The sequence below is a fragment of the Epithele typhae genome, assembly GCF_022376455.1.
Source record: "Epithele typhae strain CBS 203.58 chromosome Unknown BXZ73scaffold_46, whole genome shotgun sequence".
In the NCBI taxonomy this organism is placed as follows: domain Eukaryota; kingdom Fungi; phylum Basidiomycota; class Agaricomycetes; order Polyporales; family Epitheliaceae; genus Epithele; species Epithele typhae.
Window position 1 is genome coordinate 231,453 of NW_025954237.1, and position 18,612 is coordinate 250,064.

General features: G+C 59.2%; 6 protein-coding genes across 6 annotated transcripts; 2 read left to right on the forward strand and 4 right to left on the reverse strand.

The window, feature by feature from the left end:
- Positions 1–1,664: 1,664 nt before the first annotated feature.
- Positions 1,665–5,401, reverse strand: BXZ73DRAFT_91483 (RNA dependent RNA polymerase-domain-containing protein; the record flags this gene model as incomplete). The annotated part of the gene is made up of 13 exons (XM_048025991.1): positions 1,665–1,742; positions 1,853–2,642; positions 2,692–2,928; positions 2,973–3,012; positions 3,130–3,229; positions 3,281–3,322; positions 3,376–3,482; positions 3,529–3,823; positions 3,901–4,406; positions 4,456–4,477; positions 4,501–4,548; positions 4,596–5,058; positions 5,106–5,401. 13 exons carry the CDS (start codon positions 5,399–5,401, stop codon positions 1,665–1,667), a joined length of 3,024 nt encoding a protein of 1,007 aa, XP_047875240.1.
- A 2,254-nt stretch (positions 5,402–7,655) lies between these two features.
- On the forward strand, positions 7,656–8,946 carry BXZ73DRAFT_103977 (Ribokinase-like protein; the record flags this gene model as incomplete). Its single annotated transcript, XM_048015766.1, has 8 exons — positions 7,656–7,794; positions 7,841–7,932; positions 8,009–8,257; positions 8,290–8,331; positions 8,415–8,573; positions 8,651–8,662; positions 8,724–8,849; positions 8,905–8,946. The coding sequence occupies 8 exons, from the start codon at positions 7,656–7,658 to the stop codon at positions 8,944–8,946; spliced, it is 861 nt and encodes a 286-aa protein (XP_047875241.1).
- An 820-nt stretch (positions 8,947–9,766) lies between these two features.
- BXZ73DRAFT_103978 (uncharacterized protein) lies at positions 9,767–10,499 on the reverse strand (the record flags this gene model as incomplete). Its single annotated transcript, XM_048015767.1, has 3 exons — positions 9,767–9,885; positions 9,936–10,272; positions 10,335–10,499. 3 exons carry the CDS (start codon positions 10,497–10,499, stop codon positions 9,767–9,769), a joined length of 621 nt encoding a protein of 206 aa, XP_047875242.1.
- Positions 10,500–11,527: 1,028 nt separating this feature from the next.
- Positions 11,528–11,713, reverse strand: BXZ73DRAFT_51124 (uncharacterized protein; the record flags this gene model as incomplete). The annotated part of the gene is made up of 1 exon (XM_048020563.1): positions 11,528–11,713. A coding segment is annotated over one exon (186 nt), but the record flags the coding sequence as incomplete, so codon positions are not given.
- Positions 11,714–12,324: 611 nt separating this feature from the next.
- Positions 12,325–13,590, reverse strand: BXZ73DRAFT_51139 (adenosine kinase; the record flags this gene model as incomplete). The annotated part of the gene is made up of 5 exons (XM_048020567.1): positions 12,325–12,366; positions 12,422–12,859; positions 12,915–13,256; positions 13,316–13,400; positions 13,454–13,590. 5 exons carry the CDS (start codon positions 13,588–13,590, stop codon positions 12,325–12,327), a joined length of 1,044 nt encoding a protein of 347 aa, XP_047875244.1.
- A 1,493-nt stretch (positions 13,591–15,083) lies between these two features.
- BXZ73DRAFT_51143 (kinase-like domain-containing protein) lies at positions 15,084–16,007 on the forward strand (the record flags this gene model as incomplete). The annotated part of the gene is made up of 2 exons (XM_048020568.1): positions 15,084–15,657; positions 15,718–16,007. Coding segments are annotated over 2 exons (864 nt in total), but the record flags the coding sequence as incomplete, so codon positions are not given.
- Positions 16,008–18,612: the final 2,605 nt, after the last annotated feature.

Here is an 18,612-nt window from a genome sequence, read left to right on the forward strand (position 1 = left end):
AAGTTGAGCTTCTATTCCATACTTATTCGTAAGGTACGCTAAGAGCAGCAGGCCCCTACCACCCGGAATTCTGCTTCGGAGAGTACAGCTTGAGGAGCTCTCGCTACCGGATACGGCGCACGCGAGAGGGGCCCAGCCGTCAGCCGCCGTGCTTCTTACTTCCGCTTCCGCTCGTCCCGCGGGAGTTTGTGGTATGTAGGTCCGTGCGGAACTTTCGCTCCCCGGACGTGATGCGGCGCACTGGTTTTGATTTCGTGGCACGGAAGTTTTTGAGCCCAACGTTAGCCTCGGGGCCCAGAGCGTAGTAAGTTGCGTCCTGTTCCCCGCGCTGCGCAGCTGGAAATTGGTCCCAGGGAAGACTCACGTGCAGGTTTATACCTGAGCGACCATGCGAAGAGATATATCCAAGAAATCCCACGTCCGGAGAAGCGTAGTACCAACGAAGGAGCCACCCGCAATAGCATCACTGTCGTGCAACGATGATCCGTGTCCCCGGCCAAGGTCGAACTCGTCCCGTCTCTCTCGACTATCGTGATGGTGTACACTAATCCTGGGCCAGTGGAATGCAGATTTTGCGGGGGCAGGTTAGCCCGTGCGTGAGAATCTGACCCCGCGGCGTACGAGGGGTGAGACGAAATCCTATGTAACGCGGCGCGATTTTGGAGACAGACCAGTCGTTCGGAGACTGCTTCCCAAGCGAGGCAAGTTCATTAGGGTCGAATGCCCTATTTTCGAAGCACACCGCGTATCGACCGTTCCCCGAGTCTGGATCGAGCGAAGATGGCTCTGCAATAAGCATTCCCGCAAAGTGCCGTGCCGCACACATGACGCCGCGAATAAGCTGCCGCATGAAATGCGCCCGGCCTTGGTAAAGAGTGTCCGATCGTGCTTGGATGCTAGGTGTGAGTCTTCCTTCAGCCGCAATGGCTGTGAGCATCGTCGTCAGCCCCAGCGGTATGACATCACCCTCAAGGCTTCATACCTGCCGCCCGAGCTCGACATCATGCTGACAGTAGTTGTACTAACCCTTTTTACTAATGGTTGGCCGTGTCCCTGTCTGCGGGTAGGCTCATTATCTGACGGAAAACGCTGCCGTGCGGGGGATCGTAAGTGCCGCATAGTACTACTAGCCCCGGTACAAACACATCATACTATGTACAGTATGACATCATCCTCATACCTTTCCGGACATCTAGCAGCTAGAAGCGTAGTTTTAATCTTCAAATACCGACGCCATATTAACCTCACATCCAACGAGATTACTAGAAGATGCTTCCGACATGCTGTCAAAATGTAAGAATGTCTCCGCGAGGATGTATCGTCGAAAGAGATACCTTGTATAGCATCGCATTTAAGGAGAAAAAGGTTGGAATGATTCAGCCAAAACAGTCTCAGGATTGCATCATGTAGTAAACGTAGTCCAAGCATGACCTGCCTCGCAAGACGGTAGAACTTGACTGTCTCGGCGGACAGGCCGAATAGCCCGAGCGTTCTCACGATCTGCGTACAACGTTCAACACGTGCTCCCTTCGTGCGCCATCATGCACATACATATGCATCCTTATCCTCCGCACTGTTCTCTCGACAGATGCAGTCTCGAAAGATCTCTGCCAGCACGTCAAGAGCATCCTCAGCGTCGATTTCAGGCAGGCCTCCGGAGTCGATCACTTCAACACCCGCGCGTCCGACTGGGCCTTGCCTTGGCTGGCTTTCAGCGTGGGCATAATGATGCTTTTCGTATGCTATCGCGTGCTAATAGTACATGGTTGGTTGCAGAAACAGTAAACAAAATCCGACGCCCAGAGATCCCCTTTGATAGATGACAGCCGCAACGAAATAAACCAAAACGTACCCGACCCGCTCGACGACCTAGTCCTGCGCTGCAGCAGCCGGCCTGCTCGAGCACCCGCAGCGCGCTCTGCGGGATCGCCATCAGCTCCGCGAACTCGCCCGCGACCGCCGCCGGCTCGCGCGTGCTGGCCTTGATCGCGCACAGCGCCCCGAACGCGACGCTCCACGCGAACTTGGCGTTCTTCCGGTACGCCCACGACGCCCGCAGCCCGCCCACGTCCCCGAACGCGACCAGCAGCGAGTCCGCGGGGAGGTCCGGGCCCGCCGCGAACTCCCGCGCGAGCTCGTCGTACGCCCGCCGGGTCTCCGCGGACTTGCTCGCCGCAGCCTCCTTGCCGCCCTTGCCGCCCTTCCCGCGCCCCTCCTTCTTCGCAGCACCCGTCTTCGCAGAGAGCGTCGTCCACTTTTTGATGTGGCTCTCGATGTGCGCCTCGAGCGCGTCCAGGTCCCGCGCCAGGGCAGGGTGCAGGCGGTGCGGCTCCGCGCGGAGGTACGGCGCGAGGAGCTCCTTGTCATGGCGGTCGCCGCCAATGCCGCCCTTGTGCCCCTGCTGGATCCCCTCGTACATCTTCAGGCGCTCGTCTTTCATATCCTTCCCCGCCTTGTGCAGGTCGTCGAGCACGAACGATTTGAGGTGCTTTTTGCGGATAATGGGCACCATGTTGTACTCCGCGTCCCCCTTCGACGGCAGAGAAGGCGGGCGGAGGCGGTCGTACGTCTTCTTGTCCTTCTTCGTTACTTCCTCTCGCACACGGTGGCCCGTCTTCCGGGAATCTAGGATAGTGGTGAACCTGTGGGAGTCAGACTGCGTTGTGCGCATGAGACGCGGTGTAGACTCACATCCAGTTGAGGCGCAGAGTTTCCGGGTCGTCGTAGCCGTTTGCGAACGCAGAGTTCTCGTGGTAAACCGAGTACTGCCCCACAGGCGGCACAGAAAGGCCCATGAGCAGAACTTCTTGCAGCTTCTGGCGACGGGCGTCGCGATCTTGAATGCCGTCTAGCTCGGCTGCCAAGGCAGAGACCTGCTGGATCGCGTTCTGGTCTTCGAAGTTTTTCTGCATAAAGTCCGGAGGGGATCTTGATCATCGCGGTTGCGCGGTCCCGTCTCGTGCTTCTTGAACGGCTCGACGAGCTCGGAATCGTAGATGCAAACGCAAACGTCTGCCGTCGATTACATTAGTGGGGGACAGGTACTCCTGCGGGGCATTCATACCTCCGTCATAATCTGCGGGAGATGAAGTCAGACTGAGACATTCCAGCAAAAGGCATCCAACTTACCCCCTCCGGCCAGTATACTAGCGAACGAGCAGGGACCGGTCGCTGGGAGCACAATGACGTCCGTGTACTGAGCGAGCTTTTCGCATCGCACAGCGGTGACCTAGCATGGGAGTGTTAAGCGAGACATCGCGTCAGAAAACTCTGCGCGCACCTTCTGCACGTCCCAAGGCGAGCGGACAGGGTTCCGATAGATCTGAAAGGCGAGAGATCGGCACCATGACCCTTTTTATCTGACGAACTGCGCACCAAGACGTCGCCGAGAACAATCTTGGGGTCCATGTCCTTGAGCGGGTCCTTGAGGTTCTTGGTCGACTTGAAATGGATCTGACCGAATTCGAGGCTGCCAGTGGGATCTACGCCACGTCAGCGCACGACCAGAAGAACAGCAGCACGACATACCCGGGATGCAGAACGCCTCGGCCGAGAGCGGGACGGAGATGTGGAAGTCGCGCACAACGCTCTCGATGACCTCCTTGCAGACGTACTTGAGCTTGTCGAACAGGGTCTCCAGCTGCAGCGGATGGAACCCCGCCTGGACGAGGTCCATGGCCACCGCGTGCAGCCCGACGCTCTGGCCCGTCGTCGGGTCGCGCAGACTCGCCGGCGGCCGCGTGGGGTCCAGCGCCTCGAGCGCCTCGAGGTCCTCCACGGACATGTCCCCGATCGCCTCCCACAAGACCTCGTCCTCCTCGTTCTCCCGCCCGTCTCGTCTTCCATTATACGGCCCGTGATCCCGAGCGCGCGCGAGAGGCCCTGCGCGCGCATCGCGACGCGCTTCATCACGACGCTGCCCCTGCGCTCGATCGCGCTGAACAGGCGGACCATCGCCCCGGACCCGTCCCAGTCGAGCAGCGGCGCGAGCTCCGCGGCGAGCGTCGTGCGCATGAGCTCGACGAACACGCTCGAGTCCACGCCGTTGTGCGCGAGGTTGAGTATGGTGAGACGCGAGAGACGCGACGGGCACGTCACGCGCGGCGGCGCGAGCAGGTCGAAGATCGCGTGCGCGGGGTGCCGCTTGCCGTCGATCCGGCCCTGCTCGATCTTGCGCTGCGAGGCGCGGATCCAGATCTTGGGAACGCCGTCGGGCTGCTGCAGGCTTGGGGACGGGTGCAGCGTCCAGAGACCCTTGGCGCCGCCGATGCGGCCTTGCACCGCGGTGGGACGCTCGCTGAGGTTCATGGCGCGCGCGATGGCCCTGAGCGCGGCGCCGTTCATGAGGCCGCAGCCGTCGGTGTAGATGTGCTTTGCCTCTGGCTTGGGCGTGTCGTGGGGAGCATCTGTGTGGACTAATGAGGATCCTTTCGGCCGCTATGCGTGGAGACTTACACTCGTCGTCGATGTGGAAGATCTCGTTGAACATCAACACGGAACTGAGATCGAGAACCCCAGATCGTAGCGAGTGGCGTATTTAGAGACGGCCTGCGTTGTCGTCAGCACATCCTCCATGACAACGCTGATTGGCTCACCTGCTTCCCATTCAGTTCCAGTGGGTTGTGCCAACTGACGAAATCTTCGACGGTGATGCGATCCTTGTCGCAAAGCTGGTTCCCTACGCGTTCATAGTCCTCCGGGGTCTCCATGAGGAAGACCTTGTTATCCTTCGAGCCGCACGCAGCAAAGACTCGTCCGCAGATTACGAATTTGCGCAAGAAGAACTGGCGCAGTTCGGCGCCTCGACTCAGGACGAGGTCCTTGGGGATAGACACTTGGAGAAGACGCCTAGAGTAGAGGAATCGCGCAAATCGATATGATTTGCGCGACTGCATCCTCCCAAGCACGAGGTTGAACGTGCCGTCTTGCTCGTGCAGTCTCGCAATCTGTTGCACCTTTCCCCCGTACCAATTCGGCTTTTCCTGCCAGTCCCCTTGAAGCCCCAAAGACCTGGCACGGCCTTCGTTGAGCGCATCCTGTTCGCGATCCAGCTCCGTCCTGAAGCAACTTAAACCGATGCACCTCAGCGAGACAAATGCACGCACCATATCTCCGCATCGCGCAAAGTCGCGATGCCTGCGTACTTCTTGTTGACGAGGTCGGGGACCTGTGCGGCAGTGATGTTGGGGCCCTTGAGCTTGGAGAGGTCCACTCGTCGCACAGCATCCCACGACCACCACCCGTTGCCAACACCTCGGGCCAGCTCGTACTGTACTGCCCAGCTGAGCTGGTGACGGTCGAACTCGCGTTGGACGGCCGCATTGTGAGCGATGAGGTAAAAGTCTCCTGGGGGAGCATCAGCCTGTGGCGGCGACGGAGGCAGGGGTGGGGAAGACGGCATGTCGTCAACGTCCATGAACAGGTCGTCGTCGTCGTCGTCGTCCATTGAAGTCTGGCTGAAGGTTTTGCACATCCGAGGAATCGTGGGTGTCTCGATCTTGGCCTTCGTGCGCACGGTAGCGGGCGTGACAGGCGAACCGGGATCTGTTCGTTCTGCAGGAGGTGGTGTCTGTGGCGAGACTGGACCATGAGTCAGCGCCAATTCATGTCTAGCAGCAGCTGGAGAATACCCTGTATGATGTCTTCAACGACTTTCGCCTTGAACCCGGCAGCGGCTTCCAGGTGTCCTGATAAGGCAGTGCTCGCTTGCGCCCAGTTCGAGAGTCGACGGACGCCGTCGAGGAGAGCGACGTTGAGGACGTGTTGTTGGAATTGTCCCGTTGGAGAACGTAAAGGAGGCGCCGCGCGACGGGCGCGCCGACTCCTCGCTCTCAGATTCGCCGACTAGGAGCCAGCGTGAATGTAGTCGGTCAGAAAGAGAGGCTTCAACTCACGGCAGTCGGCTGTTATTACGACCGATCAGCTCGCTGAGTGGTGAGAGGCGGCGAAAATACTCACTGTCATTGACGATGTCAAAGTCCGACTCGGTGTTCAACGAGGCAGAAGCTGTGGAGGTGAACCTCTCTGTGCTGGGCCGCGCGAGACGGGGTTCGGGTACGAGAGCTGGGTGATGACCATTAGTCCGGTGGATATCTGGGACAGCGGGAACCAAACGACAGAGCCCTCGAATTCCTGATCAGAGATGCTCCAGGCGAAATGCGCTGCCGCTAGTACACGGTCAGCTGATGGGCCAATCGCTATGACAGCTGGTAACAAATCGATAGAGACCTCGGCTTCCTGCATATACGCAGTCTCTATCGATTTGTTACCAGCTGGAAAACGTCTGTATCGTTTTAGTACCAGTTGGAAGATATCTTATCACTCACATGGCAGGCGGACACGCTCTTCGTTGCGTAAGTCTTGTGTGCCTTGCGGGGGCGATGCGCGCTCGCGCTTATCGGGGGGTGCATAATCGTCGTCGTCGCAGGACGAGTCACTGGGCGGAAACGGGGTTTCCCGATCGCCGCTTGCGGAACTGTTTCATGAGCCAAAGACCTCCTTGCTTTGGGTGGCAAAAAATCGTCTCCGGAGTCATTCTGCTTGAGATGCCCATCATTGTTTGAAGCAGATCCTCGATCATCCGCGACTTACCGAAGCCATACGAGCAAGGTGGCGCCCGGAGGTATATTGTGTGAAATTGGGTAGCACAGGAGGGAAGATGAGGGATGGGGATGATTGCGCCGGAGAGGGAGAACAGAGAGAGTTAAAGGAGTTTAAAGACCAACGAGCCTGGGAGGGCCCGGTGCTGCAGCGGGTCCGGGAAAGTCCGCGTCTTCCGCAGACGCCCGTACGTGACGGCCACGCCGAAAACGCATGTACTGCCGCAGACTGTTCTTGACCCTCGCCCTCATGATCCTCTTGCTAGCTTCGCTATTTCACCCCTCCGCCTCGTGTCACGATACTCTGGTACTCCGCTCGCCTGTTACGGGTATGTTCTACTACTGTTCTGTATTCCCCGAAGCCCGGTGGGTCGAGAGGCCGGCTACCCAAGAGGTAGGAAGGCGAAGACGAGATCTCTGGCTTCCTCTACGACATTTCGCCTTCGCCTTCCTTCCTCCGACTACGCCGTCGCCACTGCGGACGTGGACGCAACCGAGGGGTTCTGCGAAGTGGCCCTGCGCGTGATGCTCATTCAGGGTTGGGAGCTGCGGCGTGCAGGGCTGCTCTGCCCATCCTGACTTCGAATTGTCCTTCTCTGGCTTCTGGCCATCTACCTATGATCGATAAGAGCTGCAGGATCTCTGCAGAAGGGAATAATCCGTACTCTGGCGGCCCAGTGATTCGCAGAAGGAGGTCACGGTGACTGTGGATTGGTTGAGTCTCATTTATCGTTCATGTGCGCGGCTCTAGAGTCGAGGAAACTACTCGTGCAGCGCCTCGCGTCGGATGAGCCTACGTTCTCGGTCCTTGGAATGATGTAGTAATTCTGTATCGTACCATTACCTCTTTCCAATCATCACTCTATCCCCCAATGCCCCGTTACGCCGTCTTCAACTCGGTTCAAAGCACTTGTTATGACGGCATAGTACAGGCGTTTATCTTATCTGAGAAGATGCTTTAAATCTCGCCCACATCAGCCGATTGCGCAGATACTCGCCACCTGCTTCCCCCTCCCCCGCCCCCTCTTTCCCCCTCAACGCGACCGGCGAGACCAAATGTCGTCCCAAGGCTATCCCCTCTTTTGCATGGGCAACCCCCTTCTCGACATGCTCGTCCCCCAGGGCGAAGCGTTGCTCGAGAAGTACACCTCCAAGCCAACGACGCCATCCTCGCCGAAGAGAAGCACATGCCGATGTGAGCCATACCACACCTTAACTACCCGCATTTTTCTGACAGGAAGACCCCAGCTACGAGGAGCTCGTGTCGAAGTACAGCGACAAGCTCACCTACGTTCCTGGAGGCGCGGCGCAGAACGCTGCTCGCGGCGCCGCGGTATGTATCTCCTCCTTCCCATACATCCCCATCATCCTCAACCCCACCCTCCCCCTCAGTACATTCTCCCCCGAAGTCGGTCGTCTACACTGGAAGCGTAGGTAGCGACGCCTTCGCGGAGCAGCTCGTCGCCGCAAACCAGCGCGCCGGGCTCGATCAGGTCTACTACGTTGCCGACGGCGCGAAGACGGGGACGTGCGCGGTCGTCGTCACCGGCCACCACCGCTCGCTAGTGACCTACCTCGGCGCGGCGGAAAAGTTCGACCAGGCGCATCTCTCCTCGCCCGCTGTCGCGCCGCTCGTCGACGCCGCCAAGGTCTTCTACGTCGGCGGCTTTTCCTCACGCACGGCACCGAGTCCGCGCTCGAGGTCGCGAAGAAGGCGTCCGAGGCCGGCAAGGTGCGTCTCCCGCTCATGCGATGCGTTTCTGCTTTCCGCGCGTCGCCCCCCTATCCCCCGCAGTAGCTGACGCCCGCGCGCAGATCTTCGTCCTCAACCTCTCCGCTCCCTTCATCCCCCAGTTCTTCGCCGTCCAGCTGCAGTCCATCATGCCCTACGTCGACATCATTATCGGCAACGAGGCCGAGGCCGAGGCCTGGGCGTCCGCCTCCGGCCTCGCGGACAAGACCGACCTCGCCGCCGTCGCCCGCGCGCTCGCGGCCCTCCCCAAGGCGAACCCCGCCCGCCCGCGGACGGCATCATCACCCACGGCCCGAAGGCGACGACGGTGGTGAGCGCGGCGGCCTGAAGGCGCGCGGGTGTTCCCGGTCGCGCCGCTGTCGGACGCGGAGATCGTGGACACGAACGGGGCGGGGGACGCGTTCGCGGGCGGGCTGCTCGCGGGGCTCGTGCTCGGGAAGCCGATCGAGGAGTGCGTCGAGATGGGGCACAAGATGGGTTCGATGTGTGTGCAGCAGGTACGTTTCCATTGGATGTATGCGGCATAAGCTCCGACTGACGGTGTGTGTCCAGGTCGGCGCGCAGTACAAGTGGCCAAAGGTCCAGATACTGTGAACAGAAGTTTGGAGAGGACGTTCCACACCAGTGTAGCCTCAGCATCGTTTCCATCGCTCTCAACAGCGCCCCCCAGGTTCTCCCCCATTGTAGCCCACATGTATACATACGAGTCAACCGTCGTCACGTGTAGTAGCATACCCTCAACATCGCTATCTGAACTCCCTTGACTAGCACTTCCTCGTGGTCAACCACCGCGGCTACCACGGTTCTACCCCGCGCTGGATGATGTCATACCCCTGGGGCTGACGATGACCATTCGGACACTTTCTTGACCAAGGCCGGGTGCATATCATGCGGCAGCTTATTCGGGCGCGTGTGTGCGGCACACGTACTAGTACAACCGCGCGTCTTCCTTGGTATCCATTTCCAGCAGCGCAGCGCAGGGAACGAAATGCACCATTGGACGGGCGACCGGGACGCCCATGAGTCGAACCGGCGCGGAAAGTACATCCATTGGACGGGCTCTAGAGGAGAGAGCGAGACGCGCGAGAGAAGGAGGAAAGCGAGGCGGAGGCGGAGGGCGGGAGATGACTGACGGCGAGGCAGCGAGGCGGAGGCGTCTATCCATCCGAAACCGTCCGAAACCGCCTGCTCAAAAACGCGGCTCCAACATGATCTTGTCAGCATTGTTCGCGTGGGACAAGATGGCACTGAGATTGAAGCTGAGCCAAACGGTGCAGATTTAGACGAGTCTTCTGATATTACAGGGCATAATTATGCGATAAGGAGTAGGAGTGTATAACGATACGCTAACGAACCTAGTCCTGCTCATCCGCCCGTCCCTGATTGCTCAAGCCCACCGCGGCGACGCTTACCGTCAAGGCGGCGGCGGAGACGCCAGAGGCTCCTCAAGTGCTGGGTCGACGACAGGTTCCGGGGGCCGAGCCTCAGCCTCCGCGGCGGACAGTAAATGTTCGACTTGCGTCAACAGTTCCGCTACGACATCGTCAGCGCGAATCCACCATGAGGGAAGATCGGCCGCTCACCAGGGTTCAGTATTGGCACGCCCTGCACCCCTTCGTCCGCGACGAGCTCTGCCTCCGGCCGCACGATGTCATCCACGGAGAGCTCCTGCCCCGCATCCTGCTTCGGCCCCGTCTGCACGGGCACGACCTCTGGCCCCGCGCCCGCAGGCTGCGCGACAGGCACCGCCCCGCTCCCTCCGGATCCCAGCTCCGCCGACGTTGAGGTCGCAGCCGCCGCCTCTTTGCGAGCGCGGGCCTCCTGCTCCTTCTGGAACGCGAGCACGGCCTGCAGAGCGGCGGCGGCCATGAGCGTCGACTCGTCCGGTCCGTCCCTGTCCGGGCCGTCCGCCTTCGTATCCTTGTTAGACGGTCCCGGAGTGCCCCGCTCGTGTTGCGGAGCGCGGACTCGGGCGGGCCGACGCCGTTCGGCTGCCCGTTCGACTGCGCGAGGAGCTCGGGGCTGATCTGCGGCGCCATGTGCGGAGCCGGCATGCCCGCATGGCGGTAATATGGGGAGGGGTAGTAGGGGGAGGGATAGTACATCCCTGGCGGAGGCGGAGGGAGTGGGGGCCTTCTGAACCCCATGGAGGGGGTGGTGCGGTGGAAGGGGCCCAGCTGCCTCTTGTTGCCGAGGTGGGGATGCCGAGGGGCGGAGGGGGGTAGTGGGGATCTACCGCTCCAGGGGGCCGTGGCGGTGGGTAGTTGGGGTAATACCCATCTAGGGAGTGTCATTAGCATCGCAACGGAACGGATGTCCACAACAGGCAACGCAGGTTGCATACAGAACACATGGAAGTGACCGAGCAGACGCAGAGTATAGCGCGCGTCGACAGCGTGACTACTGCGGATCTCGAGTAGTCTCGCAAGAGGCGACCTCCGCTCGCCCATCACATATTTTGTAGCGACCCAACAAAAGGACGACAAATAGTGTCTTTCGAATGAACATGACATCCCCTTCCGTCCCTGGTCTTAAAAAGAAATTCATGATCCATAGACAGCTTTGGGATTCCTGTCGCCTCCACATCCTTCTCGATGGAAGAAACTATTGACCGTCAATCTAGGAGGCGAACAGGGATCCTTGCGACCGACAATGACCACCCTCTCGTCCGGGTAGACCAGAACACTCATTTAATAAGATGGAAAGAGACAGGTAGCGGTGGAACCACGATCGCCAAGCTCAACGATACATCGCCTTGGAATGCTAACACAATAGGCGGACGAAAAGTGAACCTATCGTCCGCCTATCCCACCAGCAGCTTGTCGTAGTACGCAACGATGCGGAGATATGCTCACCTTGCATTGTATGCGGTCGGTAGTAGTTACCACCTCGTCCGGAAGATTCAGCACGGCTGCTCGACTGTGTGGGTGAACCTTGCGTGCTCCCCTCCTCTTGACTACGAGAGCCGGACGGGCTAGGTGACCTTGAACCGGAAGAGTCGCCATCGCCATCGTGTTTGCTCTGATCCTGTTCGGCCGGTTCTATTACGACGCCATTATGGCGCGACTTTTGGTGCCGGCGGAGAGCATCGGTCTTCAGGAACGCGCATATACAGAGTTCAGACACGTGCCCGAGCGCGGAAACAAGGCGGCGACTCACTCGAGTGAAGGTGGCATCACATTGGGGGCATTGGCTGTGCGCAGCGCACGTGGGCTGAACAGGGAATGGGGACGCGCATGAGGAGGAGGACGTACAAGCTGGGGATGGAGTGTGTCTTGGTGGTCCTTTGGTGCCTCTTCAGGTCAGCCTCACGCGCGAAGACCTTCTTGCAGCCGTCCATCTTACACGGCCATGAGCCGGTCTCGGACTTCTTCTTCGAGCCACTGGCAGGGGAGGGGGCAGAGATTTTTTTCTTACCATCCCGGTCGCCTCCCGGCTGGAGAAACAGAGCGAGGTCAGCGATGGGCAGTGAACAAAGGAGACGGTCGCAGCCTCCCGGGACTGGAGGGCGCGAAGAAGCCGTGTGGCAGAAGTGGCTGAAGCGATGGCTGGGGATATTGATCACTCATGCGCGCGATGCTCACCATCTTTCCCTGCGCGCGGACCATCCTGCGCAAACGCTACTGGTGCACTGACACTGGTAATATTTCCCAGGGCTCGCGAGGGGACGGGAGGGCAGCAAGTCGGAGGAGAGTACGGTGGCTGGTGGTTGGCGCTGTGGCTGCGAGTGGCTGACGAGCTGGAGGAGTCTGGCCAAGCTCCACGGGCGTCTCTCACAGCTTGCTTCTGACCCTGACACGTGATCAAGCCACATCTGCTCCGACAACTTCAAGTTTGTGAATGCATCGAGAGCCAAAACTGATTGCAATGGGCATTCGCCTCCGTGAAACGGAAGAATGGGTACGGCACGAAAGTGTAATGACCAAAACACAAAGCCGTAATGTATGTAGAGCTACACTGGTGTGGGCCTTCTCAGAGGATCTGGACCTTTGGCCACTTGTACTGCGCGCCGACCTGGACACATACCGTCAATCGGAGCTTATGCCGCATATACTCAACGAAGACGCACCTGCTGCACACACATCGAACCCATCTTGTGCCCCATCTCGACGCACTCCTCGATGGACTTGCCGAGCACGAGCCCCGCGAGAAGCCCGCCCGCGAACGCGTCCCCCGCCCCGTTCGTGTCCACGATCTCCGCGTCCGACAGCGGCGCGACCGGGAACACCCGTGTGCTATCCAAGCCCGCCGCGCTCACCACCGTCGTCGCCTTCGGGCCGTGGGTGATGATCGCCGTCCGCGGGCGGGCGGGGTTCGACTTGGGGAGGGACGCGATCGCGCGCGCGACTGCGGCGAGGTCGGTCTTGTCCGCCAGACCCGTGGCAGAGGCGTAGGCTTCAGCCTCTGCCTCGTTGCCGACGAGGATGTCGACGTAAGGCATGAGAGACTGCAGCTCGGTGGTGTATCGTTCAGGGATGAAGGGGGCGGAGAGGTTGAGGACGAAGGGCTGAGCTCGACTAAGCACGGTGCTATACGCATACAAGGAGACAAGTTACACACACCTTTCCAGCTGCGCACGCCTTCTTCGCGAGCTCTAGCGCGGACTCGATGCCATGCGAGAGAAAGAAGCCGCCGACGTAGTACACCTTCGCCGAGTTGATGATCGCCGCAACAGTTGGCGACGACAGATGTGCCTCGTTGAAGTGGTGGGCAGCCCCGAGGTACGTCACCAGCGAACGGTTGTGGCCGGTGACAACGACGGCGCAAGTCCCCGTCCTGTGTCCCTCAGCGATGTGGTAGACTTGGTCGACCCCTGCGATCCGGTTCGCCGCGACAAGCTGTTCTGCAAAGCTGTCGTTCCCGACGCTCCCGGTATAGACCACAGATCTCGGAGGGAGGATGTACTGGAGAAATTTGAAGTGTTGAAGAAGGCGAATGAGCGAGAGAAAGAGAGAACACTCACAGCAGCTCCGCGAGCTGCGTTCTGTGCCGCACCTCCCGCAACGTAGACGACCTTCTCGCTGTACTTGTCCACTAGCTCCCGGTAACTGCGCGTTAATGCCTGAGTCAATGAGCTACGGTAAAGAGGAGACCGGCGTACAAAGGGCTGTCGTCCTCCACGCGAATCGCGCCGTTGGGTTCGAGCGAGTACTTCTCGAGGAGCTCTTCACCGTGAGGGATGATGATGTCGAGGAGTGGATTGCCCATGCAGAACAGAGAATAGCCTTCAGACATCATTCTGTCCCACAATTCGCGTTGATGTACACTTTGACGTGTCCAGGATATCCAGATGGAGAGTTTGGCGCCGTAGTCGGATGATTGGTCGTTATCTATGGCGCGTGGCACACTTATCTGCCCATTCTTGCACGACAGAGCGCTATAGCCTGAGTACTGAGTATTGACAATGCTATCGCGCGCGGAGACCGGAAGTGGGGGTAGGAGGCAAGCGCCATGAGCGAGGTTCCATCAACGCGCTCAAAGGTCCACCATGCTTGACTCCCACCTCCATGTTCCCCAGGGCCAATATCAAGCACGCCCATCGCAATGAGCCCAGTCATATACGCTACAACAACGAAACGACGATGTGGTGAAGGGCAACGAGAGGATGCACTGCTGAACAGAAAGCCGTAGTTCTTGTTCCAAGGACACCTGGTCACCGAACGCGAAGCAGAACACTAGCCAGTTGCCGTGTACGCCCGTTTCAAACCGCATATAGCGTAAGTCATGTTCCATTTCAGTGAAAGTGCACCTTTTTGCAACTGCTGTGCATTCATAGGAGACCAGGGTTTTCCCCTCATGGCCATCCCGATGGTGCTCTCGTACAATAATCTGCCGTCTGGAGTCGACGCGTCATCCCGATGTCGCTCAGCTCCCGCGTACTGCCGTCGCGCGGGCGCAGCCAGCGGATGGCAGGCCACCCGTCCCGACTCCACGCGCAGCTCTGCACGGAGGAAGGAACGCTTTTCGTTCTCAATGCCGGTGAGTAAACAGCATTTCGGTGTTGGTTGGTCCGCGCGGTGTTAACGCTGAGGGGTTCGGGGCAGCCCAGCGGGGCGACCGAATATCTCGTCAACCTGGGCCGTTCTCGAATGCTGTTTTGAAGAGGTCAGGTCGGCAACGTGAATGCAGCTCCTGTGGTCCATGTCACAAATCAACCAGGAGAGTGGATAAGCGAGAGTACGTACTTTGATGATAGACTCTAGCTCTGTCCCGCGACAGGACTCACTGACCTTCACCTCTAGAGTGAGTCTTTTGCGCCTTCCGCCGTGATTGCGCCTTCGACTGCGGAGCAGTGCGCTGCGCAAGAAAGCGCCGATGAGCCGCTGTTCACACTTGCTGGTCTGGTCAAGTTCAAAATTTCTGCGAAGATGCATCCGCCTCGATTTCGTTCCGTCCCGCACGGGAACTTATCTCGGATAAGCCTCCTGTCCCCTACTCACGCACTCCCGCTACTTCCCCCGCCTTGAGACCCGCTTTCATTTGTGTCCGCGACTGCGGAGGTATGTCCGACTTTACATTCCTCGAATCGTCCTCAGAGTGCTCACAATATTTAAAGACCCAGATTCCATTGGGCCATCTCCATCACCAACTTCTACACTTCCTTCCATCGTTCCTGGAGAACCCTTTCACCTTTGCACCACATAATCGTTTCACTTCACCACTTGTGCCTATCATCATAACCTCCGCCTTCTATCAACCTTCGCCCCCTCTTCTCTAATATCGCTACCAACATGTCTTCGCCTATCGACAACCAGTGTCTTATTGGCACCGTTGTCGACAGCAACTACTGGCTCCACGATATCCTCGGCGCTGGTAGCTACGGCGTCGTCTACAAGGCCCTCGATCTCCGCACCTCCCGGGACCCTGTCCCGACCTACTGGGCCATCAAGGTCCTCCAGAAAGCCGGGCGTCAGCCATTCGAACTTGAGAACATTCGCCGCGAGATCTCCCTCCACATGGCCATGACGTTATACCCCGGCATAGTCACTATGTACGACGTCGTCGACGAGGACGACCGCACCTTCATCATTCTGGACCTCTGCGACACCGGCGACCTTCTCGAGCACATCGCCGTAAGGGGGACGTACAAGGACAACGAGGAGCTTCTCCGCATGGCCTTCATCTCGCTCGTCGACGCCGTCACCGCCTGTCACATGAATAACATCGCGCACCGTGACCTCAAGCCGGAAAATATCCTCGTCAACCAAGATGGCTCAGAGCTCTTCCTGACCGACTTCGGCCTGGCAACGACGCGGTCCACGATTTCCGAATTCGATGCTAGCACCGGTGTCTACATGAGCCCAGGTATGTCACGCATTACGTCCCCCGTCGCCCTGAAGCTCAGCACTGACACATCCGCCGCAGAGTCCATCGGGGACCTCACCTCACACGTGCCGTTCAACCCCCGCACGGCCGACATCTGGTCGCTCGGCATCATCCTCGTCAACATGCTCACCGGGCGGTACCCGTGGACGAAGGCGGACCGCTCCGACCCCGCGTTCGCCGCCTACCTCGCCGACGCGGACTACCTCAGCAAGTGGGCGCCGCTCTCGCCCGCCGCCGTCACGCTCCTCCGCCGGATGCTCAACCCCGACCCGCTCTCGCGCATCAACCTCACCGCACTCCGCCGCGCGGTGCACGCGCTCAACACGTTCTCCGCCCCCCTCCACGCGTGGCACACGGACTTCTGCGGCGTCGGTTGCGACGAAGCCGCACGGCGCGTGGTGCGCGACCGGCGCGCGACGCCGTTCATGCCGCGCGTGCTCGAGGTCGACGAGGAGGACCACACGGCGGAGTGGGCGAGCGAGCAGGCGCCAAAGAAGCTCGACAAGCGGTTCGCGGCCGTCGACGCCCCGCACACGCCCCTACACGTTGCCGCCATCGGCAGGCCCAACGAGGGCGAGGTCGACACGCCCCGTCCTGCGGCCGCCGACTGGACGAAGCGCGCTCACCTGATCGTCGGGCTCCCGCGCCACACCGCCGCCTCGGAGTCGGGCTCGTCCGAGTCGGACTCGGAGTCAGAGTCGGAGTCGGGCTCGTCCGAGTCGGACTCGGAGTCAGAGTCGGAGGCGGGATCGTCCACGTCCCAAGAGAAAAAACTGGATTGCACCGCGCACTCGGTCGTCTCCTGGACCACCGGGTCGTACAGCTCGTCGGACGACGACTCCAGCTCCCTCGACAGCCTCAGCTCGTGGGACTCCGTGGATGCGGAGGAGATGTCGATGGACTCCGGGAAGTTCCCGGCTGGGAAGGGTGCGGTCCGCTTTGACGTGGTCGAGGCGGACCTGAGGCCGAGCTCGACGTCGCGGTTGATGATGTACCTGCAGCAGCGCACCCATGGTGCGCATCTCTGAACGACAGACCCCGAGGGCGCCGGATGCTGTATGTTAGATAGCGTTCTGGGGATCTGGTCCGCTCCTGCATGCTGTGACCAATGACAATCTCGCCTTCTGTTCCCGTCTTATCACCTTGTGCCCTGAAGCCGACGGTCTAAGAGCACTTCCGCAACGCGCGACTTGTGTGGCCGGTAATGTCGCCTCGTTCCCCGTGCTCCGCCGCTGGATGCGACTCGATAGGTACGGCGTGGCCAGGCAATGTCCGTCCTGGTGGCCTCTAGAAGCGCTTCATGCGTGCACCCGAGCCGTGCTAACACGTTTTCCGCGTCATCGATGATGGCGGACGAATCATCGCGGAGGACTGCTCACCAATCGCGCACTTCCGAACGCAGGGGTATCTGACTGCCCGGCGCATAGTGGGAACGATGAGAGCGCGTTCCATGGCTCCCCGCTGGCAGCCCCAGCGCGGAGCAGGGGCTGGTGCCTTGGGCTGCGGCAGTTATTCGGCGCTTTTGGTAGGTGTGGGAAGCAGGCTTGGAATATCATCGACCCCGAAGGCAGAGGAGGCAAGCGAAGTTCCAAGATTGGGACAGGTTGGGTTCTCAGCCGCGTGGAGGAGCATGGGTGATAGGGCAGAGATCGGTCGGCGGGGCCCGAGATCCCACATTGCAGACACCGACGATCCCAGATCCGCCTTTCATCTCGGAGGAAGCCCGTCAGCTACGCAAGGGAGAGGCAGGCCAGGAGGGGTCGTACGTACGGCGTCCGAGAATGTGGGCGTATGAGAATCCGAACTGATTTTTGAAAAGGGTGGCTGCTCAAACGTCTTCGACTATCTGATCGTAGAGGTGCCACGTATGTTCTCGCGCACAGAAACGGTACACTTTTGTTGTACAGCAACATGACAAGATGTTACATACTACGAGGAGAGCATCGCCGTCGGCAGAAGCAGCGAGAGATACGGCATTCATACTTATTCTGAACGGATACCCGTAGGTTAGTAGTAAATTAGGAAGCCAACCAAGCGGTGGCATGACGAATACCTTCACATCGCATTCACACCAGAGTGCTCGAGAACCACTGATGTTGGTGTTCCATCTTATGGAAGCTATTTGATGAACAGTATCATATGTTGTTTTCAAGTTGGTCACTGGAAAACATCCCCCATTGCCTCAGAAGAGAAAATTACTAAGCTCACCGTCAATTAGTCTCCCTTAGGCCGACCTTCTATCCGTCGATGACACAGAATCCCTGCCCTTGATTGAAACTTGAAGCTTGAGCTTGTCCGTCCGGGAGTGCGTTCCTCATCTCTGTGGAGCAGGCTGTAAATATCGGTTTGCGGGCGATCCCTTCGACGCGTGGAAGGACAGGTTGTCGAAGATATATCGGAGCGAGACTCGATATGCTTCGGGATTGCAAGGTTGTATTCGAAGAAGTTCGATCTTATCTCGGAGCCACAAATCTATTTGAGACGAACTAGTCCCGTCCGATCGGAGTTTCAAATCCGAGGGTCTCCGAAAAAAACGGCCCTGCGCCTATTTCCCATCCTCATTTCCGTCCTCCCATGTGTTTCCCCCGCTCGGACTACTGTTCTGCCTTAATGCCACCCTGCTTAGTCCCGTAATGATCGTGTAGCCCATTCAAATGCTCTAAATGCTATGCGCGATTTCGCAACGTGCGTCGTGTGCGGCTGGTTTCCCTTGAAGCCCCAGACTTGCCACCAGCATAATGCACGCGGAACATGCCGGTGGGGCTTGAAAAGGTGCGTCTGTCACGGCGACTTGTCAGGCGTGGTGTTTGCTTACGCGATTTTCAGATTGAAGATGTCCACCGCACTGGCAGGTCCATGATGCCTCCTCACGCAAGGCCACGGAGGTAGACGACCATGGGATCCGTCCGTCTGCCTCCGTCTCGCTTAACTGTC